This window comes from Rhinatrema bivittatum, chromosome 8 (assembly GCF_901001135.1).
Source record: "Rhinatrema bivittatum chromosome 8, aRhiBiv1.1, whole genome shotgun sequence".
Lineage (NCBI taxonomy): Eukaryota > Metazoa > Chordata > Amphibia > Gymnophiona > Rhinatrematidae > Rhinatrema > Rhinatrema bivittatum.
The window spans coordinates 194,266,796-194,294,554 of record NC_042622.1 but is presented as its reverse complement, the minus strand read 5'-3'; the positions used below and the strand labels follow the sequence as shown (position 1 = coordinate 194,294,554).

Here is a 27,759-nt window from a genome sequence, read left to right as displayed (position 1 = left end):
TTTTTTTTAAAAAGTCCTAAAAACAGAAAAAATGAAACAGGACTTCTCCAGGCCCCCTGCATCCCATCTCTTCCACCCCTAAAACGTTTGGGGGCCAGGAACCCCCCTGGATCCCACTTACTCCATCCATAGAAGGTCCATCTCGACACGGTCAGCCCAACACCAAGACCGAGGCCAGGTCCCGACGCCGTGGCCTCAGCCTAGACTCAAAACCAGGGCCCAGCCTGGAGCCTGGATCCCATCACCGGGGCCTCAGCCTAGACTCAAAACCAGGGCCCAGCCTGGAGCCTGGATCCCATCACCGGGGCCTCAGCCTAGACTCAAAACCAGGGCCCAGCCTGGAGCCTGGATCCCATCACCGGGGCCTCAGCCTAGACTCAAAACCAGGGCCCAGCCTGGAGCCTGGATCCCATCACCGGGGCCTCAGCCTAGACTCAAAACCAGGGCCCAGCCTGGAGGCCCTGTCCTGATGCCGGCAACTTGGCCTAGGCCTAAACCCAGGCTTGATGTCAGGGCCCAGCCCGGAAGTCGGGTCCCCATCTGTGAGAAGATAATTTTAAGACTTTGTAAGGCAAAGAGATTTATGGATAAGAACAGGCCCCCAATAATTGTGGATCTCCATGTGTAAATGTGATCTATATAATTTTAAGTACAAGGATTATAATGACACTCTCACTGTTTTTGTTTCCCCATTCATGTCTGAGACTCCCTGACACCAATGAGATGATAACGAGTTAAGATAACATTAAAAAACATTTGATGTGGTTTAACAACTGGGAAGATCAAAGACTAGTACTGAAATGCCTTCCTGGTTGTAAATCTTTTGTTAAAGTGCAAATTGAAACATCTAATTTGCAGACACTGAAGTTAAGGCAGAAAAATAAGATGTATATATATATATATACACACATTTTCTTTAGATGGTGCAAAAAGCGAAACAGTTGGGCTCACAGTCTTCCAGGATTTCAAGGACACTGGTTTGTAGAAGGAGATTAGGAGAGAAGTATCCTTTGTATAATATCCCATCTTTATTTCTGCCTCTATTAATTTAATTCTATTTACCTGTATTGATTTATGTAAGGCTTTCGGTGATACTGAATTCATTTTTTATATTACTTATTTTTGCTGAATCAGTATCCATATATTAGCAACATTTAATAAACTAAGTTTTGCTTTACCAGATTGTGTGTGCGACATAATATAACCCCCTACGGCCACCGCATACACCTGGCCCAGGCCTAGTGGCTGGAAACAGGCCTCCATCCATCCATCTTCTTTGGTCGACGTCCTCTTCAACATGGCACCCTCTGCTTGAGGATGTGCCAGTGGGATGTTGCCCTGGCACCTTCCTCCTATTTTGATGTACGGCTGTGTACATATATCTTGTTACTGTGTTAGCCTTTAAAATGTTAATGTAACTGGCAAGAGACAGGGCAGCTGTTAGTACATTTGCCGACAGTAAAATAAATTTCATGCCAGTAAACATGTCATGAGTGGCAGCAGGGCTAGGGCCTGCATCTCCGGTGCCCGGGACTTAGGCTCCGCAACACTCGAGGAGCAGCAGGTCTACCTGACCAGGAGAAAAATCTGGTGTAGCAGGTTTCCAATGCAGGCAAAAGGAATTCCGCACAACACAAAAAGGGTTGAATCTCAGCATAGCAAGCCCAGCCATGCACAAAATAGCAGTAAAACGTGCATCCATTAGTTAGGTTGTCAGTATAAACAAAAATGCTCAGGAGTTGGCAACACTGGCAGGAGACAGCAGAGAGACCCCCCAAACCTCGCTGGTTCTTCATGCCTGCCAGGGTGAGGGGGCAAAGCAAAGAGAGCATCAACCATTGTTCAACGGTGACCCCTACTGGCTCAAACAGAGCAGCCGTGCCGGGTTCTGGCTGGAACCCCAGTCTGTGCCTCTCAGGCCAGTCTCCGAGACAGCCGAGCTGTGGGAGGAAGCCAAAAAAAACAGAGGGAGCAGGAGGTGGGACAGTCAGGGTAGTCATGAATGAAGGCTCATGGCATGGTAGCCCAGCAGGAACAGAGTCTGACTGAGCTGAAAGCCCAAAAGGAGCAGGTGAAACTGAATTAAAAAAAATAAAAAAAAAACATAAGCATAAAAGTTCCAAACACTTTCTTAGTACCAGGACGCAAGTTGTAGCTGGAACTAAAACGCAAATGCATTCATGGAAACAAAATGTGCAATTTTCTGTGTTTTGGACGGCGGCAGGTTCGCTGCTCCCACTGAAGGAGCAAGAGGGCTATTACTGTCAGACTTGCTGTACCCAATTGATGACTGGCACAGGCCATAAAATTTCTTTTTTTTTTTTTTAATGGACTGCCACTAAATTGCCCCAACATCCCTCACACAATCTGTGCGCTGGATGGAGAGTGGTTTGGCAGAGTGAAATCGCTTCTGTTGGATCTTTAAAGCATTTCTCCAATCTTTCAGGCCCAGGCAGCAGCTCCGCTGGCCGCACGTTGGCTCCCCATGGACATGAAGAATGGTGAAATGCAGTGCATACAAAATACTAAGATCATTTTAAGAAGCTGGGTTGTTTTTTTTCTCTGCAGCTTTAAAGGGCAGTTCCAGGGACAGCTGTGCCTATTGCAGATTTGCCGGGAGCACCCTACCTATCAAACCCAGCAAAGAGATTGTATTTAATTCAATTACATTTTTCTTTCTTGCAGAAAGTGTAGATTGTTAAACGGCTAGAATTAGTCCTACTTTAATGATAGACAGGGACATTTTATTCTACTTTACTTCAAGGAAACCTATATTCTATAAGACTATATAGAATTTCAAAAGTAGCCAGGGTGAGCACTAATACACACCCCATATCGGTTCCAAGTATTACATCCTGAAATGTCCGAAGTCTTCGTTTATAGCCAGAGTCAGAAATTCTCTCCCACTCGCTGGATCCGCTCAGGGCCCCCTCATCTGTGAGGTCACTGAAGATGAACAACAGGCATTCCCCACAGAGACTTGGCCAGTCCTGGTTTCACCCCCATGGTGTGGGAGGAAAGGGAAACAGGACTACATTTCCCTGCATGTATTGAGGTAAAACCAGGACTGGAAAAGGCTGGCACGGAGCTATCTGGCAACCTTACTCTCGGGAAGTGAGGCCGGTGCAAGAACCTTTAGCACCCTAGGCAAACCTCTGTTCATGCACCCCCCCCCCCTCCCTAATTTACCTATTTGGTGGCAGCTCTAGCACAGCGCTCCCTCCTGCTGGCGGTGATGGTACCAGCACAGTGCTCCTTTCTTTGGCACAGCACTGCTCTGGGCCACACACTGCCTGTATTTTGCTCCCTCCAACATCTGAGCGCTCTAAGCAACTGTCTAGTTTCCCTAATGCAGCGGCTCTCAACCAGTGTGTCTTGCCAAGGATATACACCTGTGTCGCCACACTTCCCGGTCCCCCGCTGGCCCAGCTGCTCCTCTGAAATGGAACTCTGACTCAGCCCGGGCGGAACGCGGCAGGAGAGCCGGAGTCAGTAGCACCAGCATGGTCTCTTCTTCCTGCCCCCGCAGCCCGGAAGAGGAAGTGCAGTGCAGCGGCCGCGAGCGTGGGAAGAGACCCTGTTAGGTAAAGTCTCTGCAGAGTTGGCCCGAAGAAGAGCAGCAGAGCTGGCCTGAAGCAAAATGAGGAACAACGTCCGTTCCCGCTGGGACTCCTTTCTCGAGGCCACAGGGGCTGGAAGAGGAGGAGGCTGTTGCTGCCGCCAGCTTGGTGGGGAATGAGTGAGTAAGCGAGCCTATGTGTGGGTGTGACAGCATGTATGCAAGCATGCGATTAAGAACCTGTTTGTGTTCAGCTTGGAGAAGAGACGGCTGAGGTGGGATATGATAGAGGTCTTTAAGATCATGAGAGGTCTTGAACAAGTAGATGTGAATCTGTTATTTACATTTTCGAATAATAGAAGAACTAGGGGGCATTCCATGAAGTTAGCAAGTAGCACATTTAAGACTGATCGGAGAAAATTCTCACTCAATGCACAATAAAGCTCTGGAATTTGTTGCCAGAGGATGTGGTTAGTGCAGTTAGTGTGGCTGGGTTCAAAAAAAGGTTTGGATAAGTTCTTGGAGGAGAAGTCCATTAACTGCTATTAATCAAGTTTACTTAGGAAATAGCCACTGCTATTAATTGCATCAGAAGCATGTGATCTTCTTAGTGTTTGGGTAATTGCAAGGTTCTTGTGGCCTGGTTTGGCCACTGTTGGAAACAGGATGCTGGGCTTGATGGACCCTTGGTCTGACCCAGCACGGCAATTTCTTATGTTCTTATGACAGTCTATATAAGTGACAGAGCGAGCATGCGTGTGACCGAGAGAAAGGTATAAAGAACAGAGCATTTTTGTATCCTTATTATTTTTAATTATTGGGTCTTTGTGTCTGCTGTTTTGAAATATTTTATTGGTGTCTAGAAAATTTTTATATAAGTTTTTAATTACTGATATTCCATTCATCAGCTGTTTCGAAATAATCTGTTCTTTTTGTTAATACGGTTTTACTGCTGATGATTTTATATTTCTTGATTTGTTTTATAAGGATGGGTGATGTTTCTTTTTTCCTTTATTACACTGCATACAGAGACTCTGGCTTGTTGCAGTTTCCAATTCAGTTTTGTCTGCATGCTTCTAGTTATGCGTTTTGATCTCTTTATTCTTTGTTAGGTGAGGGTCAGCACATGTGATTCAGGTGAGGTTTTCTGCTGTCGTGTAGTTTCTGTGTAGGTCTCTATAGCAGCCTGGCTTGGTCCGTTTTCCTAACAGGAGGCATATTGGAGTTGTAAGGCCTGGTGTAATATTTCCAGTGTTGCCTTTTCTTAGGAAAGGTGGTTCCTGTTTGAGTGCCAGAAGTTGGTGCTGTTCTGGTATGGGAGGTTGTACTATTTAAGTAATTTCTGTTCAGAGAGAGTACTCTTATTTTTCCCTTGTGTCATTCTTAACAATAAAAGTAATATGGGGCCTTTTTTTTTTCCCCACCGTAGATTGTGAAGAGCAGTGCATCACGCATACGAAAACCATCTGAAAAAAAGGTTGTGAACCACTGCCCTAATGGAAGCACCATCCCTGACGGGAAGGATTCCTCCTGTACCTCTGGGCTTCCAGCTCAATCCAGACTGAGTTCTGGCAGCATGAGCCTTCATTCCCAACGACCCCGGGGACTTTTCCCCCTTATTGTACAGCCACTCCCAAACTACTTTAGTGCCGTCATCGCAGTCAAATGAAATTCAAGCCGTTTCAACCACGGCAAGAGAGTAAACCAGCTTCTCCCACCCCCGCCAGAAAACCAGTGTGAAAACCTTCATGGGCAGAACTTTGCAAGCAACAGAATTATTACTAGAGATTAAAACAAATTATCCCTTCCCTCTTATTCTGCAAAAAAAAAAAAACCAACACTAAAGAAATGCAGAGGAAGGCTTATAAGAGACCTAAAACACAAGCCACCCATTCCACAGTGCATTACATGCATGGCTGTGCTGAATACCAGGTCTGGACAATGCAAACATACTCAGAAGCCAAGAGAAACATCCCTTTCAAGACAGAAGAGAACCAAAGAGTTTTCCCAGGCACGCCAGCAGCTCATGCCAAGACTCCGGCTCCTATACCAGCCCAGCAGAAGAGCTCAGACTGTGTGTCTGCCTGGAAGAGTTAGGAAAGCGGATCCTCCGTACTCAGCTAGGCCTGCGGCAAACTCTCTCTTACATAAACCTTTAAACTTTCCCTGGTCATAGCGGCATTTTGTCTCTACCAAAACAACTTCAGCTGGCTGTATGCCAGCAACTTCTTATAGCTTATGTATTTTTATTGTTGTTTTTGCTCCAAAATATCTGTATAATTTTGTTTTACTTCATTGTGTATGGCAATTTTATAAATATGACAAATGAAAAAAAAAAAAAAGAGAGAGTATCATTCATAATCTTGGAGGATATCCTGAAAGCTTGACTGGGTGTGGGGTCCTTAGGGCAGCTTCGGGAAGCCCAGTTAAGTATTTCAGACTCAACATCACCTTCTCCTCTAATTAATGGCCACATCAACAAGGTGACCCTATGGCTCCGGTCTTGGTTCTACCCCACTGCCTGCAGGAAGATGTAGTTTTCCTGTCAATATTGCATTCCCTGAGAAAGCAGAGGGGTGGGGGAGAGAGAATAAAACAGAAGAGGAGATGCGGGGCAGGACTGGGCTGAGTCCATAGCAGCAGCTGGAGAGATCAGCACCTTCACTGCCTGTGCCAGCCCCTGGCTTCCGCCAGCCCTGAAATGCCCCTCACCTTTTGCAACCATTAAAATTCACCTACAGAGCACATCAAAGTCTGATTCCCTGAAGCTTCAGGTCTGTCTTGACTGCTCCTGCACTTCAAGGGGTGGCAGCAGGCCTGCTGTCAAAAGGACAGGAGATGGCCTTTTCTACAAAAAGGATTCTCGGAGCTGTCTTCCTGCCAAGCAAGCCATCAGGATGAGGAAAATAACCTCATCTCCAGAAGAAAAGAACAGCCTGGAGGCCTGAGGCCACTTCTGCTTTTCATGACAGACATAAAGACAGTTAAAAGCATCAAGGTTAGAGGGGTTACTGCCATTCTGAAGGAGGTAAGAGGTGGGACAATGGGGAGGACTCAGACACCTACGTTCATGGGGTTAAACCAGCAGCACTAGCAAAAATAAAATAAAGTTGTGTTAATTCAGCTGGGAATGAAAACATAAAATCATTCAACATCCCTCCCAGCTTTAGAATTTCGTTGCTGAGGAGATACCCGTGTTTAAACAGGTTAAAGAGGAGCTCCGCACCAGCCGAAAGTCTGAGCTCCGGCCTTCACCCGTGCTAAATCCCCTTCCAGCGCGCTCCCTCACATTCAAAAACAGGCAGATTGATCAGCTGCAACTAATTCGGCTACAGGCGACACAATTGCGTGGGTGCAAGTCTCTTATGGCGACCCGCTCGATCCGAAAAGAAAAAAGAAAGAATAAAGGCCCCAGACGCCAAGATGGCCACTGAGCCCTCGGAACTTAAATGCGCCGGCAGAGGTCTCACTGGAAGAAAAGATCTCGCAGGCGGTGATCTCAGCCCTTGACATGCGTTTGCATCAGATATCTGAGCAAATCGCAGACGTCAGGGGCTTCGTTATCTGAATTTGACTCTCGGATCGAAAGGGCGGAAGGTCGGGTAGCATTGGTTGAAGATGACACAGGGGCCCTAGAAAGAAGGGTGGATTAACTGGAAAAAGCGGCAAAATTAAGTGAGGATAAAAAAAAAAAATCCATGACTTGGGAGAATCGCACTCGCCGAAATAATTTGCGATTTGTTGGATTCTCAGGAGGCACTGACAGAGGCTGATCTCCCTCGCATTCTAGCAGCATGGCTGCTGGGCCTGCCGCCTTCTCTGGCGTCACCGTCGGGAGGCCTGCCTGAACGGGAACACCGGACTGGCCGTAGGATCGAGGGAGAGCACAATCGCGCCACCTGCGTGTAGTTATTGCCAGATTTCTTCATTTTGCACATAAAAATCTCTTGTCCTGCAGCACTACCATAAGACTCGGGAGTTCCTTTATGATCACAACAAAATTTTGGTATTTCAGGACTTTTCCCCGCGAGCACGGCTAAGCGTAAAGAATTTACTGGCCTCTGCTCTGATCTCAGGACTAAGAAAATCCGATTCGCTCTCATTTACCCGGCCTGACTTCGCATTTCTCACCAAGGCCTTACAAAGACCTTCTACTCAGCCCCTGAAGCCCGTGAAGATATTAACAGCTTGCCGGGACCGGATCATGAGGCAGGTTGGCCTTGAGCACACGTGGAGGATACTCTGAATTATTTTTTTTCTTGTATAGCCCACGACTCCAGATATTAAGGGTCGGGTGAGTGCTGTGATATCCCAGTCGGGGAGTTTTTTCTTTTCAAACAAAGAGGGGAAAGCACAGAGCACAAACAGACCTTACACATTCATGTGCCCACACTTTTTTATTAGCTGGACAGACTGTGAGCGGTCTACTTATACAATATTACAGATGTCAGCATTTCGTTTGTCAGTTCTTTGCAATATTTTTGCTTGGTAACCCACAGGTGTTTGGGTGCTGCTGTTGTTACTTGGGGGAGGGGTGGAGGTGGGGCGATGGCCGCACACATCAGTATACGTGTCTCTATTCCCTAGTATGGGAATCCTATTATCTTTGGGCGTGGGTGTACAGATTCCCACTACCTTGCTTTCAAATGCCATTTGTTGATTTGTGCTGTTTTTTTCCACAGCGAGGGGGAGGAGGGGGAAGTGGGGAGGGAATACAGAATATAGAGGTGTTTAAAATCATGAGAGGTCTAGAACGGGTAGATGTGAATCGGTTATTTACTCTTTCAGATAATAGAAAGACTAGGGGGCACTCCATGAAGTTAGCATGAGGCACATTTAAAACTAATCAGAGAAAGTTCTTCTTCACTCAACGCACAATTAAACTCTGGAATTTGTTGCCAGAGGATGTGGTTAGTGCAGTTAGTATAGCTGTGTTTAAAAAAGGATTGGATAAGTTCTTGGAGAAGTCCATTACCTGCTATTAATTGAGTTGACTTAGAAAATAGCCAACGCTATTACTAGCAACGGTAGCATGGGATGGACTTAGTTTTTGGGTACTTGCCAGGTTCTTGTGGCCTGGATTGGCCACTGTTGGAAACAGGATGCTGGGCTTGATGGACCCTTGGTCTGACCCAGTATGGCATGTTCTTAACCTCAAAAGATCTTAGATTATATACGTATATGCTTATGGATTGCAACTGATTTTCCGTCTTTACAAATAATAACTTGCTTATTTGGGGAATATGAGGGGGAATACCTCCTGTTTCTTTACACAGGTAGCCCTAAAAGTTAAACGGTTTCATTTCTCTCACTACCAGAGTCCTAACAGGAATAAAAAGAAGTGACCACATAACGCCCATATTAACCTCACTTCACTGGCTTCCCATTACTGCACGTATTGCCTACAAATCTATGACCATCATTCACAAAATTTTAAACAATGACCATCAAGGTCTAAACACGCTTAACATAACTCCTCAAAACCCCTCAAGAAACCTACGCTCCAACAACTCAAGTTACTTAAACATCCCCACCAAAGATGCACATCTGGCAACAACACGAGAAAGAGCCTTCTCCATCGCCTCCCCCAAACTCTGGAACAGTCTACCTGAAGACCTGAGAACCCAGCACAACATAAAAACATTCAAAAAAGACCTAAAACCTCTTTTCTTCCGCAAATTCTTCACTGACCCTCAGTCATCTGACCACACCAACCATCAAATGAACTCTCAACTATAATCTCCAACCAAACATGTTTACCCTCCTCATCCAACCTAAGAATACTTATTGGACTTGATATGTTTATCTCTGTATATGCTCAAACTGCTACAATGTTTCAACACTGTTAAGAAAAAAAAAATGTTCACTTTGTAAACCGTTATGATGGCTCTACCGAATAACGGTATATAAAACTCATCAAATAAAAAAATAAATAAATAAATGCCAAGGCTTTCTCTATCAACTCTCATGGTGCTGGAGGTAGTAACTTGGAATGTAGGAGGGTTGGGCTCCCCGATCAAGCGAGGGAAAAAAATCTTGACAAGATTAAATAAGCTTCATGCCAAAATAGTCTTTTTACAAGAGACACATTTTTCTCCAGAGGAAGTAGTAAAATTAAAAAAGAAATGGGTGGCCCAGGTTTTTTATGCTTCTGGAACCTCGAAAAGCAGGGGAGTTGCTATCCTTCTCCAGGACACTGTCACAGATCCTCAGGGGAGGTATATGGCATTATCAAAGGCATCCTTATAGGTTCCCCTATCATGCTAGCGTCTCTGTACGCTCCACATTCTTATGACCACTCCTTTTTTTTACTAATCTTGTTGCTCACCTTTCTAAATTGGGGAACTGTCCTCTTGTTCTGGGGGGTGATCTAAATTTTGTGGTAGACCCTCAATTGCACAGGCAGCCAGCAAGGATGGGGTCATCAGATCAGCGACAACAAGGGTCCTTTGTAAGAATCTCCAGCTATTAGATATTTGGAGAACTCTCCACCCAGGGGAATTAGACTTCACACGCATAGCAAGGGCACATGAGACCAAAACCCGCATAGACTACCTTCTGGTCTCTGAAATATTATTTTCCCCCATTTTCAGAAGTCCTTCATTGGCCCTTCAGTAACCTCCGATCATTGCCCAGTGGTGGGGGAATTTGGCTCACGAGATCCCCAAATAACGGCTCAATGGCGTCTCCCCTCTCAATTATCCACAGATCCGGAGTGCCCAGCCTATTTATGGCAGGACATCATGCAATATAATGGCTAACATGCCCACCAGCCAGTGCTGTTATGGGAAACGGCGAAATCTGTCCTGAAGGGAGATATCATTAACTATGCTAGCCAAAAAAAAAGCAGATGCAGCAATTCTTTCCCTGGAGGATCAAATGAGGAAACTTAAATGGAGGATTACTCTTAAAGGGAAGAGGGCCTTCTTCCTCAATATAAGACAAAGCATGAAAGGGTGGCCAGATTTTTAAGATTTAAGCAATTTCAATTTTTTCATTTTGGTAACAAAGTGGGTCGATTATTAGCACATCTTTTAAAAACACAAGACCCCTCGAAATTTATAGCCAATCTTCAGAATCCCAATGGGGAAATTAAAACCACCTCCCAGGAGATTGCACAAATTTGTTCTGATTATTATCACACTTTATACTCCAGAGAAGGAGGAAGATGAAAAAGGTATAGATACATTTTTACAATCCATCACTCTACCTCAGTTAACGACAGAGCAGCAGACCTGCCTAAGTCGCCCTATCAACACTACAGAGGTTCTAGAGGCCATTCGATTGCTAAAAGATAACAGGGCCCCAGGGCCGGATGGCATGACAGCAGTTTTGTACAAATCAGTGGCAGACGATATGGCTCCTGTCCTTACTAAGATGTTCGAAACAATAGCCAGTGAAGGTGAGATGCCCCCTACTTTAGGTCTGCCACAATTGTAGTCCTTCCTAAACCTGGGAGAGATCCTTTACAATCATCTTCCTATCGCCCAGTTTCCTTGTTAAATTTAGATATTAAGTTATATGCAAATAGCATAGCCAATAGACTCAAACCTATCATGGCCCTGATCATATCCCCAGATCAAGTGGGCTTTGTCTCCAGGAGACGGTCAGCGGTAAACTTACACAAAGTCCAGGCTACCTTGGAAAATATATAGTGTCATTCTCTCTCTCAAGGATCCTTTGATTGTGACATGTGACGCAGAAAAGGCTTTTGACAGGGTAGTGTGGCCCTTTCTAAAAAAAAAAAAAAGTACTCCTTAAAACGGGATTTACTGGGAGAATCTATGAGTATATTACACTTCTTTATTCTAACCCTACGGCGAGAGTACTTGTCAATGGATTACTATCGCGGAATTTCATCTAGGGAGGGGAACCAGGCAGGGTTGCCCTCTATCCCCGTTACTTTTCATTATGACGATGGAACCCTTCGTGTGTAAATTGCATGCCACTTCTACAGTACGGGGCATTGCGGTGGGTCCGCAGATCTATAAATCTCTTCTTTTTGTGGATGATATCCTGCTCCTTGTTACTCATGCACGCATTGCCCTTCCGGATGCATTGCAAATTTTTTTCCCTGTATCAATCTGTGTCGGGGTTTTAATTAAGTTTAGACAAAACAGAAGCACTGGATTTAATGGGGTTATTGAAAATTGATCGGCCAGCCTTCCCGGTGAAATGGGCTACCTTGATCATTAAATACCTAGGCATTCAGATTCACCCGGACCCAGGCAAGTGGTATACTTTAAATATCCCACTGGGGATATATCCCACTGGTTCATCAGCTACAGAGCTGGCAAACTTTGCCATTATCACTCCAGGGGCATATTGCTGTGATAAAGATGGTCATTGCTCCAAAACTGACTTACCTTCTTTTGATGATAGATAGCCCGCCTTCTGTTGGCTAAAGACAATCGTACACTCCAAAAGGCGATTCGGGCATTTATTTGGAGAGGGAAGAAGGCTCGGGTTTCCTACGCTACACTCGCTACCCCGCGAGTACGAGGGGGGGTCAGTCTTCCAGATGTTTTAACATATTCCTGGGCGGCCAAGCTCCGCTTCTTGGGAGACTGGGTACATAACACCTCCAATCATACAGATGCTCGTCTGGTAAAGGCTATATGTGCACCCATGGACCCATGTCTGGTCCTTCATTCCAAACCCACTGCTTCACAAGGGTTGCAGATTAGATCTGGGCTGGCGAGAACGATTCGGAAAATATGGGTATATACTCATAAACTGTTAAACTTACCTCCTCACATCTCACCTCACTACTCCTTAAGGGGTTCTTCTCCAGAATCCAGATCTGGTTTACCTTTGGCACACCCTTTCCAGGTATCCCCTAACAGGCTGCTAACGGACTTTCTAGACCCAGATGCAGGCTCTCTCTACACCTTTGCTCAATGCCAAGCCAGCTTGGGGTTGCAACCTTGGCATATCAGAGCGTCATAAGCTAAGTTGCTGAATGGGGTGGAAGGCGGCATTGATAATTTGTATTATTCATCTCTGTTCAAAAGTTTTAAAGCACAAACTTGTAACTTTTTTACAATTCTGTTCGAGAGTTTCAGGTGTTTTCTACTTTGCTCCCCAAATGGACAGAAAGACTGTGGTGAACCTCTAGTGCAGTGGTTCTCAACCTTTCTAATGCCGTGACCCCGTAATACAGTTCCTCATGTTGCGGTGACTCGCCTTGCGAGGGCGGGGCGAGGGTGGGACGAGGGTGGGGCTTTGGTCATATGGGGGCGGGGTTATGGATGGGGTTGGATTTTAGTGCATATTTATTTATGACATTTATAAACAGAACCACCATTCCTCATAAAACAATAAAATTAAGAAACATAAAGCATCAGTTATAATAGTAAAACCATACTAATAAAAGAATACTTTAAAATTACTGATAAATAGAATTTCTATAAATTAAAATCATATACATTTTTATAATTTCCCAAACACCAATAAAATATTTCAAAACAGCACATATATCAAATAACACCCAATAATTAAAACTAATAAGGATTTTAAAAAGCCCCTGCTGTCCATACATGGGAGCTCTTGATTTCCAGTCACCCTGATATTGTCGAGGATTAGGAGGTTATCCTCTCTCTCTCACACATACTCACATGTCCATTCTCTCTCACACATATACTGTCACATGCATACACATTCATGCTCTTATATGCACCATAACCTCTCGCTCTCACAGACACTGACACACTCTCAGGGTGTAAGACACTCTCCCCCCCCCCCCCCCCCCCACTCACACACACTCTTACTCCCCTGGATTTTCTCATACACACTCATGCTCTCACTCTTACTGGCTCCCTCACAACCTCAGAGCCTCTCAGATAAAAACTCTATGCAGCAGAAATAATGCTGAATGTTGAGAATTGTGTTATGCAGACTAATCTGGAAAATGCACTAATTTCTACATGAGTCATAATGAATCAGTCCTCAGCTGCAGGCTTCAATTGATTATCCTGGCTCCCTTTAATTTAATGTTTGCCAAATACAGTTCATGTGTAACAGCAATCCTAATTCTCCACCAGATCAAGCTGATTTCACATCCCACTTCATACTTTGTCACCTCCAGCTGAGTAAAACAATTAATCTAATTATTACCACTGCTGCCACGTGGCTATTGGGGAGGCGCTGATTGCTGCTATTGGCACTGAAGCCCATTCTGCTGCCTCCTCTGTGCAGGCCCCGTGGGTTTCCACTTCCTCCATGCTGATCTCGTACATTGTGAGATCCGCATAGAGAAAGTGCTACTCTTGCACATTCCCAAAGATTACATGTACCAATCAGTAAAAAGTAATTTATTTGTTTTTACATCTGCTTCCCTTTATTTTTTTGCCATTTCCTTTTATATTGCCTTTTTTCCTGTTTCTTTTCTCTCCACCTGTCTTCTTCCCTCAAACACACAGTCAGGTTCTCATTCTCACATGCATTTCTCTCTCACACACACATACACACACAGGATCTCACTGTCACATGCTCTTTCTGTCATGCAATCATTCATACGCACAGTCTCTCACTGGCACAGGCTGTCTGAGTCTCACACACAGGCTCTCTCACACCACCACATGCTGCCTTGCTCAAGCACAGGCTCTCACTGTCACATGCTGTCTCTTTCACACACACAGAGGCTCTCAACATGCTGTCTCTGCAAACACACACAGTCTCTCAATTCACTCTCACACACAATCTCTCAACTCATCTCATACTCGCACACACCTCTCTCTCACCTCTGGGCCTCTTCTTTACGGGTTGCCACAGGATGGGCTCTGCAGCGGCCCTAGTCTTCCCGGCCCTGCTGCTCCTCTTCTGCACGCGGCTGACGCGCCTCCTCCTTCCTGCCCGTGCAGCTCCGGCAACATTTGTCTTCCGGGGCAGGGCGGGCAGGAAGTAAGTAGGAGGAGCACCGCGACGCGCTCCCTTTTGGGGTTGGAGGAGGCAGGTCTCCAGCTTCGCCCCGCCTCCCCGCAGCAGCCGCGGCGCCGTGGACCGGCAAAAATCCCCAACGGCCCGGTACTGGTCTGCGGACCGGGCCGTTGGGGTCGGTCGTTTTGGTCGAACGACCAAAACACAGGCGACCCCTGTGTTTTGGTCGTTCGACCCCCGCCGGGGTCGCGACCCACAGGTTGAGAACCGCTGCTCTAGTGGAACACATGCTTCACCACTCTTACTCTTCAATCTTTAAGATGATGAACAATGGCAGTTTACAATGAGTCACAATATAACATGAAAGAACTGGCTGTAGATGTGATAAAAAAAAATTATATATATATATATATATATATATATATATATATATATATATATATATATAAACAAAAAAACCACATATATTCATGAATGCCCCGGAGTCTTTTGTATGTTTCAAGTGATAACCCTCATAAACGAGCAAATAAACACAAACGTAAGCAAACCTTTTGTGTGAATGTTCACTTACAAATAATGCAATTTTAACTTTGCAAAGCGTAACACCAAACTTGCTCGGAAATTTCAATCACAGGGTTAAACACTCGTTTTATGTCCGTGAAGCCACATGTTAATTTTTAAGAAGCATAGACTGTTAGAAAAGACACTTATCCTTATGGTAATGCTGGAGCGTTAAATATAATCTGCTCTGCTTTGCCCGCTCGACACAGACTGTGTTTTCTAATCTTCGTCAGGGGCTGTTCTTAAGGAGTTTGAGTCAGTAATTTTCCTCGATATATCAACGCGGCTGTGTCGTGTTGATAATTGCATGATTTGTAAGTGAACATTCACACAAAATGTTTGCTTACGTTTGTGTTTATTTGCTCGTTTATGAGGGTTATCACTTGAAACATACAAAAGACTCAGTGGCATTCATTAATATAGGTGGTTTTTTGTTTTCACAAGTTTACAATGAGTGGCAACAACAAATCTTTCACAGGACTGTTATTTCACCGGCTAGGGCGAAAAAAAGGGGGCCTTATCACTGATGCTTCAGGTCTAAAATACGCGTGGCCCCAAGCCTCGTTGATTCATTGCCTCTGGGAGTGCCCAGCAATTCAGTCCTTTTGGGAAAGTATTCGACAACGTCCTTCAGCTCTTCTGGGAACTGATCTTCAGTGGTCCTGCTCTGTCTGTCTCCTGAACAACAAAGTAGGAGAGTCCAGCATTAATGTGGACAATGTGATGCTCGTGGCGAAAGGGTGCCTAATTGCAAAACAAAATGCATATCCAACGACTGAAGCCACCCCATCCACCAGGGGTCAACGGTCTGCTTTAATGACAGAACCATATTCCAATTGGAAAAGCTCAATGTATAAAACGATTCTCCCCCAACAAGAAACGGTTATGTTATGACATTTGGGCAGCTTTTTACAACTCCTTGCCGCCCAATATTCAGGCATTATCCCATTTGGAGGGTCCCTAAAGATTTTGTTTAACTAGCTAACATAGCCTATATATTCATGCGTATGGGCTCCTCCGCCATGTGCTTCCCACTTTGCAGTCATGTTCAGGTACCTGCTTATCCCTGTTCTCTGGGTCATGGGTTCTTTAATGCCATGGAATATCTGGGATTCATACTTGCAATGTTCTAGAGGTTCTCTGTATGGGGGGGAGGTTTACTGGGAGTTAATGCACAAAAAGTGTTGAGGTGTTTTAAGTTGTACCTTAAGCCTTTGACTTTGCGAACTTCAATAAAAGATTTACAAAAAAAATAAAATAAAATACATGTTAAAGAAATTTCTTGCATTAAGCCACATCCACCCAGTTAAACAAGGAAAGGCAAGGAATTGGTCCTCGGACTCAAGACCCGGTGGGTTTCTGGCTGTTTTGAATTTGACCGATATTTTTGGTTCTCCCGGGTTTGCTGGGGCTTTCCTGAAATCAGGGCAGGCCCTGGGGAGGAGGGGGTGCCATCAGTTGATGACGAGGGTGCCAGTGCAAGGTAATGAAACTGGGGTTTGCTGATGGAAATTGCTGAGCAGGGATGTTGGGGTGCTGGCAGCACATGCGACCCCCATCTATGCAGAACAAGTGGTAAGTGCAGGCCCACTTTAAGCAGGGGGGGGCGGGGGGATAGGAGTGGTCACCTCTGCCTGAAATCCACTTCAGATTTCTCCTAGAAAGATCTGAAGTGGATTTTTCTTTGAACAAACTGTGGCTGGGGAAAGGAAGCCCCCGGTCGCTGACTGGGACTGTGTTGCCAAAATCCTCAGGCCAGATCCCCCCCTGAGGGTGTGAGCCAGTTGTGGTTTTCCAGTTTCTGTCCCCCGCTACCGTTCTGCTGGACCCCCACTGCCAACCTGCATGGAGAAGGGAGTCCGTAAGCCCAGAAGGGACAAAAATCTGATGAGGGAGTTAGGGCGGAGGTGGATCTTCTGGCTCAGTCATTCGTCTGAGAAAAAAAAAAGAAGGAAAGAGCAGGACATCCTCAGCGAGTAACTTACAAGGCCAGGTAGATTCTGGGTGACGTCGCTCCCTGGCTCTATGCTATAAAGGGAGAGGGTTAATCCAGTCTTGGTTTTAATCGCACTGCATGCATGGATTCATAGTTCTGATTTTCTTAGGGAAATGAATGAATGGGACAATCGGAAGCACAGGTTCATGCAAGAACCGGGGTAAAACCAGAATAGGTTTAGTCTGCTCCTTATGATATCAAGCCACTGGGCAGCCCTAGTTCTAAGTGTCCTGACCCTGAAAGCAAAAAAAGAAAAAAACGGGTCTAATGCATTATTCATTACATACCAAAATCCCACTGAATTCTTGTGTGGTCGTTAATCTGAATTCTGCGGTAAAGATGTGGGCCCGCTGCTTTAAATCCTCTCTGTTTATCCCGACACAAGACAGATGCTGTGTGCGCTGCTTATGGATGGCATGGAGGGGATCATGCAGTGGAATGCCACTCTATGCCTCCCACGCACGCACAACATTCTGACGCTGGAACAATGCAGCAATCTGTCTGTGCTACGGCCGAGCACAGGACCCCGAGACCACGTCTAAGGAAAAGGCATCTCTGTCCAACACAGAAAGATAAAACCACCCAAAACTTCAAGAAACATCACAAAAGCAAAACTACAAATCCATGCAGGCAATGGGAGGAAAACGGGACTGGATGAGTCTGGTCAACCTGGCACGCCTGGGGATCTGAGCCGGCTGACCCCAGTGCAGCTGTGGACTTGTGGCTCCAATTTCTCGAGTATAAATCAAACCTACAAAATCCAATCCATGGTTTTCCAAATCTTTTATTCAGTCTGATATTGGTGGGAGGGGAGGGGGGGGGGGGCCACCCCTTTGGAAGGAAAAGGCACGAAAAGGCGTTGGAGGGGGTCCAAATATTGGATTCGCTAGAGAAACTTACATGCTCATCTCCTCAAAATGGGAGAGGCCCAAGGAGTGAAGAAAAACAGACCTGCACTTCATTTTGATATAGAGAGAGATCCTCGAGCACTCATCGTACAGCTGCCAGCTGGCTAGGGCAGCATAGAAGGGAACCAACTGACTCGCGTTTGCCATCATCTACTCCATGTTACTTTGCTCCCTTCTGATTTTGTCACCCGCTATACAGGACTGGACCAAACTGGGATACAGCTTGAAAACCGGTTTCAAAGTGGCCAAGACTTAAGCCTTTCTGCTGGCTTGCTGAAGAGTCTTTTGCGATTTTACCAGTGTCTTTCAGCAAAAGGAAGTCCACCCCGCAAAATAAGCTTTTCAGATTCTTCCCTCGACAATTAGTTGCAGCGTTCTTCTGAAGCTAGTCCGCGCCAAATGCAGCAGGACCCACCCAGGGCATTCACCAGAGGCTTTTCTGCAGAGATTCAGCTACAGTAAGCTTCATAAGAAAATTCATTCCTTTGCTGTAAAAAAAAAAAAAAAAAAAAAAAAAAGAGGGAACACTGCATTTCTTGAGAGTCCTCATACGACACCATTTTTCTGGCCAACAATTTCAAGCACACCGTGGAAGGGTACCAAAACACGGCTGCTGGCAGTAAATTCAACCGTGGCTTCCTCAAGCCAGCAGCGCATCCCTCCACACTCCCCAGCACTGATGGCCCACGCAGTCTCCGGTCTGAGGGTACTTTTTTTTTTTTATCCAAGGGCTTCTGTCTGAGTTCTCACAGCCAATGTACGCACAGGGCGCCACTCTGAATTCACGGGTGTGCAACGGAACCCTGGCAACATGCACACACATTTGTGAAAATATTACATTTAGTTTATCTGCTCAATCACAATTTCTTACACTTGTAAATCAATACAACGTACAGCATTCAATAACAAACAACACTCAACTAACCAGCCAAAGGCTGCAGTAAGGTTACTCCCACAGTGTGTGTGGATGCTAGTGGGAGGCTTGTATTTTGGATCTTCACCTACGGCAGACGCACATGAAATACTGTAAGGCAACTGCCCTGAGATCCCTTTAGAAAGTTTACAAGATTTGGGTCCTCACCTGCTTGGAACTACCCAGTTCGAGGATGACACTTGGTCAGCTCAGATTGTTGAACTTATAGCACGAATGCCCTGTGGTATTTCTTCTAGTCCCTGTTTCTACCATTCGAAATTGGCGCCACAGGTACCAGACAGCAATCCAGGACTGACTTTCAGCTCTCCCTCCTTGAATCAGGTCACTAGGCTTCTTTGCCTAGTATGTGTCTCATCTCACAGGTGGATCAGGGGAAAAGGAAGCCACGAAGTTCGAAAAACAAAATCTCCAAATGCCCCTTTACGTGTCCTGTTAGAAAGGCAACAAAATGAATCTCTTTTTTTTTTTTTAATTAAATCTCACAAATTTTGCAAGTAAGGTCCAAGGAGACCTCCGCGACTTCCCTTCTTAACGAGGCTTCATAAAATGCCCCAGTAGAGACTTGGGTCAAATTTTTTTTTTTTTTATATCAAACTTTGCTTTTGAATCCTCCGGAGAAATGGTTCATTTATTTATTTTTTTTTATTTATTTATTTAATTTTATATACCGGCAACCGTTTGCACATCGTGCCGGTTTACAGATAACTTACAAACAAAGATATGTAGGCAGAGCCTTTACAAGGAACAGTGTTTAAAACATAGCTCAGAAACAGAGCAAAACTAGCAAACTTGTGGAAAGAGGGGTAGGGGTGGGTGAAAAACAGGTACAAAGGAGTAATATGTACAGGTACAAAAGGAGTAATATGTACAGGGGTCGAGAGATTATTGACGTATACATAGGTTATATTATTGACATCTATATACATCTATATACATTGGCAAACTGAAAAGGACAGAAACCATCAAGCAAACATTGTGAAACAGACTGTGCCTCACTTCCAGCGTGTGAATGATTTCCCTTCTTCAACGTGTTGCTGCTTAATTAGGCCACAGAACGTTCAAACGAGATATTAATCACCGTGAGCGAGACAGTCCATAAATTAGACGTCTCCCGGGGTGAGAAGACGCTGACTCACCTAGTGGAGGAACATGCCGCCTCCCGGTGCATGGGTGGGCGGGTGCGGGAGACAGACACCCACCCCTTACACAACATCAGGTCTACCCGGCGCTCTTTGAAGACACTACGCTGCCCTGGAAAGATACACTTGCAATGAAAAAAAAAATAATAATAAGATAGATACAAAAAGTACAAGATTTGTAAAACAGACCTTGCTCAGGAATCGGCTGAGATGGAGTGGACATAATTCATGCATAAATTCAGTGCTAGCCCAAATTTAAAAAATATATATATATTTGTAGTACTTTTTATTTTAAATTGGAGGGGGGTTTTTGTTGTTGGTTTCTTTTTACTCGCTCTTTTTAGGGGGTTTATTTTGCTTTTTAACTTTCTTTGCCCTATCTCCAAGCTTCTCTTCAACCCGCCTCCACCCTCTCCTTGAGTGGCCTAGCCCGTGGCATCTGCTCTCCTGCCAGAAACCAACTCCTTTTCTGACCACGGCTTCCTTTCTCTACTGGGGGGGGGGGGGCCCTCTTGTTCTGACCAAGGGCAACTCGCCTCCATCCCAGCTTAGCCTAACCCACCTCACTGCCACTCAAAAAGATCCTCTCCTAGGTGCCTGGGCATCTGGTAACCAGATCAGGGTTCAAATCCTGCCTCTCCCATTGACATGCTTTATCTCAGGCATAGATGAAGAAACAACATTTCAATATTTTTAACAAAGCACTAAACAACAGCAGAGAGCCCTACTATGGTATCAGTCTTGCAGAAAATATGATTCTCTGCAGGTTGTGGAACCTCTGATGGGACCAACATTATGAATATTGAAGAGATAATATGGTGCAAGACACCTGGAGGTCCCATCTTCAGATACAGCTTATGTAGTCTCAAAAGAAGAGGCCTATGTAAGCTCAGGAACATCATCATCAGCTGGGATAATTCCTACAGCGGAATATGAAGTCTATGGAAACAACCAAAGTTTGTTTCCATAGACTTCAGGTTCTAAAAAGACTCAAACCTCTACTATTCTTCCACGACTTCAGGACAGTTCTGCAAGCCTTGCTATTTGCTAAAATAGACTACTGCAGCGCTCTCCTCCTGGGTCTCCCCAGCTCTACCACCAAACCTCTACAGCTGATACAGAACGCCGCGGCAAGAATCCTGACCAACACCAACCGTGGAGAACACATATCACCCATCCTCCGTAACTTACACTGGCTCCCGGTGAACTACAGAATCCTTCACAAATCACTCACTCTAATTCACAAATCCATCTACAATCACCAGCATCTGGACCTGGTATTCCCTCTCAATCTCCATATCTCCAACAGACCGACTAGAGAAGGATATAAAGGAACCCTACAGGCCCCACCTACAAAAGCTACACGCCTCACTTCGACCAAAGATCGTTCCTTCTCGACAGCAGGCCCAGCTATCTGGAAGAACATCCCTTCCGACCTTAGACTGGAACCCTGCCTCCTAACATTTAGGAAAAAACTTAAGACCTGGCTTTTCCGCCAAGCCTTTGCAGATCCCCCTGATACACATTAGACGAGGTTCTATGGATCTCCGTACTACCTTCAAGTTTCTAATAAGATCCTCCTCTGACTCTCAAATTGTTTATACTCGTTGTTTACTGCGTTCCTAGGCCTTTTTTTCCAGCAGTCTATGCTTCCAAGTTCACTATCCTTGTTAAATGTAACTTTGTTCTTCCTGTTTAAACTATTGTTTTTGTTACAGTTCCCCAATTCAATATAAACCGATCTGATATGGTCTTTTTAACCATGAAGGTCGGTATAGAAAAGTGTTAAATAAATAAATAAAATATCAAAACCCATCAGAGCCTACTGGGGACACGAGCTCGCCAATAGCATCAAACAGTATCCCAAGTACCTTCATTTTTGGGATCCTGATTTTTGTAGACTTCTACATATTTCTCTGAAGATTTTTAGAAATTTTATATTAACTATCAGCCTCTGCACCGCCTTTTTTTTTTTTGCAAAAATTATGGCTCTTCACAGCCCCTAGCTTTGTTTAACCCAAGTAGCTCGTCTGCAGGGCATTTCCTAATGAAAAGCATGCAAACCACATTAAAAAAATAAATAAATAAAGAGAAGAATGGTATTTTGGGCCAAGCAGGTTTTCTGAGCACTTGACAGTTGAACAATTACAACATGTTTTTTGCTTGCCCAATCATGACCACACAAGCTTGCCCAAGGTCAGACACAACTGATGACAGAACCACGACACCGGGCGTTTTGAGGCTTCAGTCTGGGTGGAGCACAGGGCCAACCACATGGCTTGTAAGACATGGTAACAAGAAAGAATCTGGACAGACTGCTGGGCCTTACTGTCCTCGCCTTCTGGCAGGTTCTCTGTTTCTTATGTATGTTTCTCCGAGAGAGGAAAGCAAGAATACTGCAATGAACACTTCAACGGGGGGAAAATATTAGGAAAATATAAAATGCACTAACGATCTAAATGATTCATAGTTTATCCAGATAATGTTGTAACATTTTATAGTGTTTGTAAGTTATAGCCTGAGAACAGAAGCAAATATACATAAGTTCAAATTGACATATGCACATTAAATGCCCTTTGCTCACAAAAGTACTTGAGTCCGAGCCATTAGTGCAGGTTCTGTCCAATTTTGTAACCCTCCGCCCTCTTTTACAAGTCTCTCAGGGTCATGCTCTCTGTGGGGCAGGTCTGCACAATCCTCTTTCACCAGCTGGTGTCAGTATATCCTTAAACCAACGGACTCCTGCAACTTTAAGTGTGCCCGCAGGCCAAGCAAATAAATAGAAAATCAGGTTCTGTATCTCCGCTTTCACCTCCCAGCACCCCATGTGCAGGTCAGGTAAAAGAAAGAGCCTGACTTTCTGACGGAGTGGGGAGCCTTCCCCAGAGAGGGCTTTCACAGCCACTCACACAAGACTGGACACACGGTGAGAGTGCCAGCCCACTAGCACCACACTAACTAACTCAGAGGGACCTGAGGCAACGGATGGCTCTCTCCGCTGCTCAGCTCATTACAAAAAGACATCTGTGTTAAATCTACCGGCCTGGAGGAATGATAGAGTGCCCAATCCATGAGGATGTTTTCCCATATTCAAATGTGTTTTTAACAAAAAAAAAAAGGTAGAAAATCTTTCACCCCCGACAAAATTCCATTCTATTCCTGGCTCAGCAGCTCTTCCAACCCCTGGGCCAGCCTGGACTGGGGGATGCTGCAGGGGGACAGTGGGGGGGATTCTCATCATTGCACAACAGCGACACCTAGTGGCCGGATTTAGGGCCCCAGATTGCAGGGTTTCTGGACGGTGGCCTGGCCCATGGCCCCCAGTGGAGGATAAGTCGCTTCAACGACTGGGAGGGGATGTAAAGTAGGGGGGGGGGGAAATGCCCCAGAAGTTTCGAATGAAGGCTCCCAGCGTCGGCTCCCAGCAGTGGGTCCAACTGAGCTGAAAGCCCAAAGGAGCAGGAAGAAGCAAGCAAACAATTCCAAGCACCTCCTGCAAGGTCATCTCCAAGATATAGAAAGAGACTTAAAAACTTAAGTCCATCTCGAGATGGGAAACGTATCTACTCTAAAAGGTTGCTGTAACATTCATATGTATGCATATTTTATATCAATGAATCTTATGAAGGACAGGTACAAATTCCATTTGCTGGAAAGAAGGAGTCACATGTCCATGCCATTCTATCCGGAGCAGCAGCCTAAAGGACAGCAACGCTACCAGAAAGCTCAAGGGTGCCCCCTACTGATGACTCCAGGAAGGAATCCCTACAATCCGGGAGCACAGGAAGTGAAGGCTGTGCTTTAAATCTCACCAGGCATAAGGTTTATTCTTAAAAATAAATTAAAAAGGATGAGATAATTCAGTTGGGATTTTGAAGGCCAGCTGTACTAAGTATTTTTCCTCATAGACACAAAATGGGAGAGAAACCTTAGTGCAAACAAACATCTGGCCCGCAGTGCACAGTTATTTGTTATGTACAAGAAACGGCAGAGGTGATAGGGAACAATATTGCACTTTTCAAATGCTCTCTCCTATTTGATTATTTAGGGGTATCCTAGCTCGGGTTGGTCCCTCCACTCGGCGGAATCTGGGTAGTGCTCCTGCTTCTCGCCCTGCTCGCCTCCTGCTGCTGGGACCTGTTGCACTAGGCGCTGCTGCTGCAGGGGGTATGGGAGGGGATAATGCTCCGAGTATCTGAACTCTGCTCTCGAAGTAAAGCAGCCCCGCGGCGGCGGCGGCCGTGCACAGGCACCGGTAGGAAATGGAACCGGAAGAGGGCAGGAGGCCAGGAGAGATGCGCAGTCGTTTAAAACGACGTGGAAACTACCGAACAAATGTGTTTCCATTCTTATCCGAAACTAGAACAGGTACCATAAAATTCTCGTTTTGTTTTTTCTGTTTTAGCGGTTGTTAAAACACAGAAAGGGTTTTCCCCCCCATGATCACCCGTATTCCAAAACAAACCTCTTTAGAAAAGAAAAAAAAAAAAACTTGGCTAAGAGAAACGAAAAATCTTCTCCACCTCCATCGCCTCCCGCAACAAAAGTCTTGTAGGTGATTCGTTACGGGAATCCGATTCTGTAGCAATGCCCTTTCTACAATCGATAAATCCATGCGCTCCCCCCTCGGCTTTTCTTGCTTTCAAATTAAGCGCATGAATAAACAGAAGGCAAGAGACAATGATGAAGGACTGAATGCGAAAGCAAAATTAAAAAGCAATCAATGTTTCCCATCGTGTTCAAGACGTTCGGGCAGATTTGCTGTGCAAGTGGGGCCCCCACTGCCCGGCAGAGGAGCCCCTCCCCCTCGGGCATCTCCAAACCGCCCTAGCCCTACTGTAAAAAACGAGAGGTGAAATGAGATTGCAGCTCGGGATTTGGTCTCCTTTGCAGACCGATGACTGCTGGCAGCGTGCTCAGCCCTTTTTTTTTTTTTTTTTTTTTTTTTTTTTTTTAAACAGATGCTGCCGGCAGAGCGAAACCAGAAAAAAAAATATTAAACCGCAAGCCCTCCCAATGCAAAAGCAGGGGCTCATTCTCAGCTTACATCATAGTGGCAGGGAGTTATCAGCCCGGAGCTCAGGAGGGGCTCACAGCAGCATCCTCGCTATAAAAAAAAAAGAGCCCAATGCCCCTGCCGCCTGCTGGCTGGAAAGGCACAAAGCGTGCGTCTTCGCTCGGCCGAACTATTAGGATAATTGCGTAAAGTGTTTTCTGAGGCACAAACAGGGCCTCCCGCAGAGGGGAGGAGGAGGAGGCCTCATTAGAGGGACTCGCGACAAAAGCCCTCCAGCCAGACTCAAAGGGGGCTGTAAACACCACAACAGGCCCCAAACCACAGCCAGCCCGAGCTCCCGTGGCTGCCAAACCCCGGACACGCAACAGGGCCCTCAGCCGGTGAGCAGAGCCCTGGGGAAGGCAACACCCGCCTGGACCCACTGCACACTTCTGTTTGTCCAGCCCTTCCTGGGCCCACAGACACTAAAATAGGAAGATTATTTCCGCCAATATCACAACAAAACACCTAAAGAAAGCCTTACCTTTTCCTCTGAAAGTTCTCAGCTGCAATTTAATCTCCTAATATTAGAGCAGTGGACTAGGAAGCCAGAGTCCAAAGCCCACTGCCACGCCTTGTACCCTTGGGTAAGTCACTTTACCCACCTGTGCCTCAGGTACAAAAAAAAAAAACTTAAGACTGTAAGCCCTCTGGGGACAGGGGAATACCTGCAATACCTGAATGGAATCTACTTTCAAGTGCGGAAAAGCAGAATATAAATCAATAAAAGGTGGAAGCAGAATATAAATCAATAAAAGGTGGCTATTTGTGACTTGTTATATCTGCTGTTTAAAAGCAACTTTCATAGGCCCAGGTTAGGAGCCTCTGCTGAGGCAGGGATCTGACAAACTGGAAGTGCCAGTGAACAGAATCTCAGAGCAGACTGAGCTGGGGCTGCAGGGACATTCTCCACCGAGGTGACCTCTAGCCACACTGGAAAAGTCTCTGGCATCGACTTGATGGGGAGGGGATAGGCCTGGGCTCCCAAATTCTAGGCCAGAAGAAAAGCAGGGCTGGTTATGATATCTAATAGGGAACATGGGCAGGCAAGTGTTTGGGGAAGGCAGCAAGAGCCAAGTCAATACCCTCCCTTCCCCCTAATACCAAGGCAGCCGTGCTGGAATCTGCTTATTACTGTGGCCAAACTCATAACTCCATCATCCTCTCCTGGGCACATGTACACACGTGACTGCAAAAAAAAAAAGTTTCTTTCCATATTTCACTAAGGCTACATACATTTTATCATTATGGATATATAAAAGCCCAAAATGTTAAGTGTACAGATTTTTTCATGGAAGTTTCCTTGTTAAGCAGGTCCTGGTTTTGCTCACAGGAGTTTCTGTAGGTACTGGAGGTCTGGCTCAGCCTATCCTTTATGGGGGTCAGCCTATACTAAAACATTCCCAAGAGCGCAGAGCGATCCCGGACTCATTCGTCATCATGTTAGTAATAACAGCAGAGGGAATACTGACAATGGCACATTAGCACGGTAAACAAGGTTACTGAATGAGTGAACGGCACCCACAGATATGTTCTGTCTTCGCAGCTGAAAAAATAGCACTTAGGTTGTAAGCTCTTTGGGAAGGGACTTCCAATACTATTAAAAACTTGTCAACCTCCTTGCGCGTCTTTTGAAAAAAAGTGGACTAAAATCCAGTTGTTAGTATGCTAAAAAGGCTCCCTCAGTGCTCACCTGTCTCAGGTGTTTCAGCAGCTCCGTGGCCTCTTCCTGCCTTCCTTGCTTGGCCAGCAGCAGCATGTCCTGGATCATACCGATCCGCCTGTGATAGGGAGGGAGGCCCCCGCTTTTCCCAAATCTATCACTCGACTTGGCCATGAGAGAAGCCAAGAAGTCTCCCTTGTCCCTGGTGGAGACCTTCCTGCGGGAGCCAGGGGGCTGCTGAGGGCTCTCCCCGCTGCAACCCTTGGTCTGCTTGGTGCCCATGGTGTAGCCCAAGCAGCCAGCGCTTCATCCGAAGGGGCCGCAGGATTCATGCAAGATCCGCTGTGTAGGGAGGGAGGGAGGGGGGGGGGGTTTCAACCTGCTTTTCAATCCGCTCCGAGAAGCAAGAATGGGGGGTGGGGGGCGCTCCTTGGGAGGGAGCAGTGGCAGATCTCCACGAGAAATACTCTCCAATGGTGTAGCTATATGGCAAAAAAGACAAGACGACAGAGTCAGGATCCGCAGAACCTAGAAAATCCAGAAGGTACACGACTTCGGCGTCTTAATTGGCACCTGGAGCCGGGACAGGACCTCCGCTGGCTGACGGATGCAATGTTCCAAACTTTCCGGCGATTCCTCCTCCACCCCCCTCCGCTGGGAGCTCGGGTGCCCTCCGGTCCCTGCCTGCAACCGTCTGTCCTTCCAGCTCCGGCAGCTCCTTCTGCACGGGCGTCTCTGTCCGTTCTGTAATCCCGTCCACCACCCCCCCCCCCCCCCAAAAAAATGCGATTGTTTGCTCAAGACTGTAAATCCCCCCTCCCTGTCCCTTGCAACACCATCAGGAAGTCATCAGACCGGCCAATACCACTTCTCTGCTGCTCGGGCTCACACCGACAATCCGAAAAGAAAAAAAAAAAAGAAATCCTCACGATAAAGAAAAATAAAGTTCCTTCGGGGCGGAGAGATGTAGGCGTGTGCCGCCGGGTCCGGGCGCTTTCTTCCTGCAGCCCCAGCCGGGCCGGCGATCGGAGGGAAAGTAAGAGCTCTCGGCGGCGGCGGCGGCGG

The 27,759-nt window shown here is 45.9% G+C and overlaps 1 protein-coding gene across 1 annotated transcript in view; it reads right to left on the bottom strand.

Moving 5' to 3' along the window:
- The window catches only part of LRRC75A (leucine rich repeat containing 75A), a 290,685-nt gene extending 263,206 nt beyond the window's left edge, over positions 1–27,479 (bottom strand). Inside the window, exon 1 of the mRNA XM_029612323.1 lies at positions 26,725–27,479. Within this exon, the coding sequence (XP_029468183.1) occupies positions 26,725–26,976 (252 nt within the window). The 5' untranslated portion in view covers positions 26,977–27,479. The remainder of the gene's footprint in view (positions 1–26,724) is intronic.
- Between the last annotated feature and the right edge of the window lie 280 nt (positions 27,480–27,759).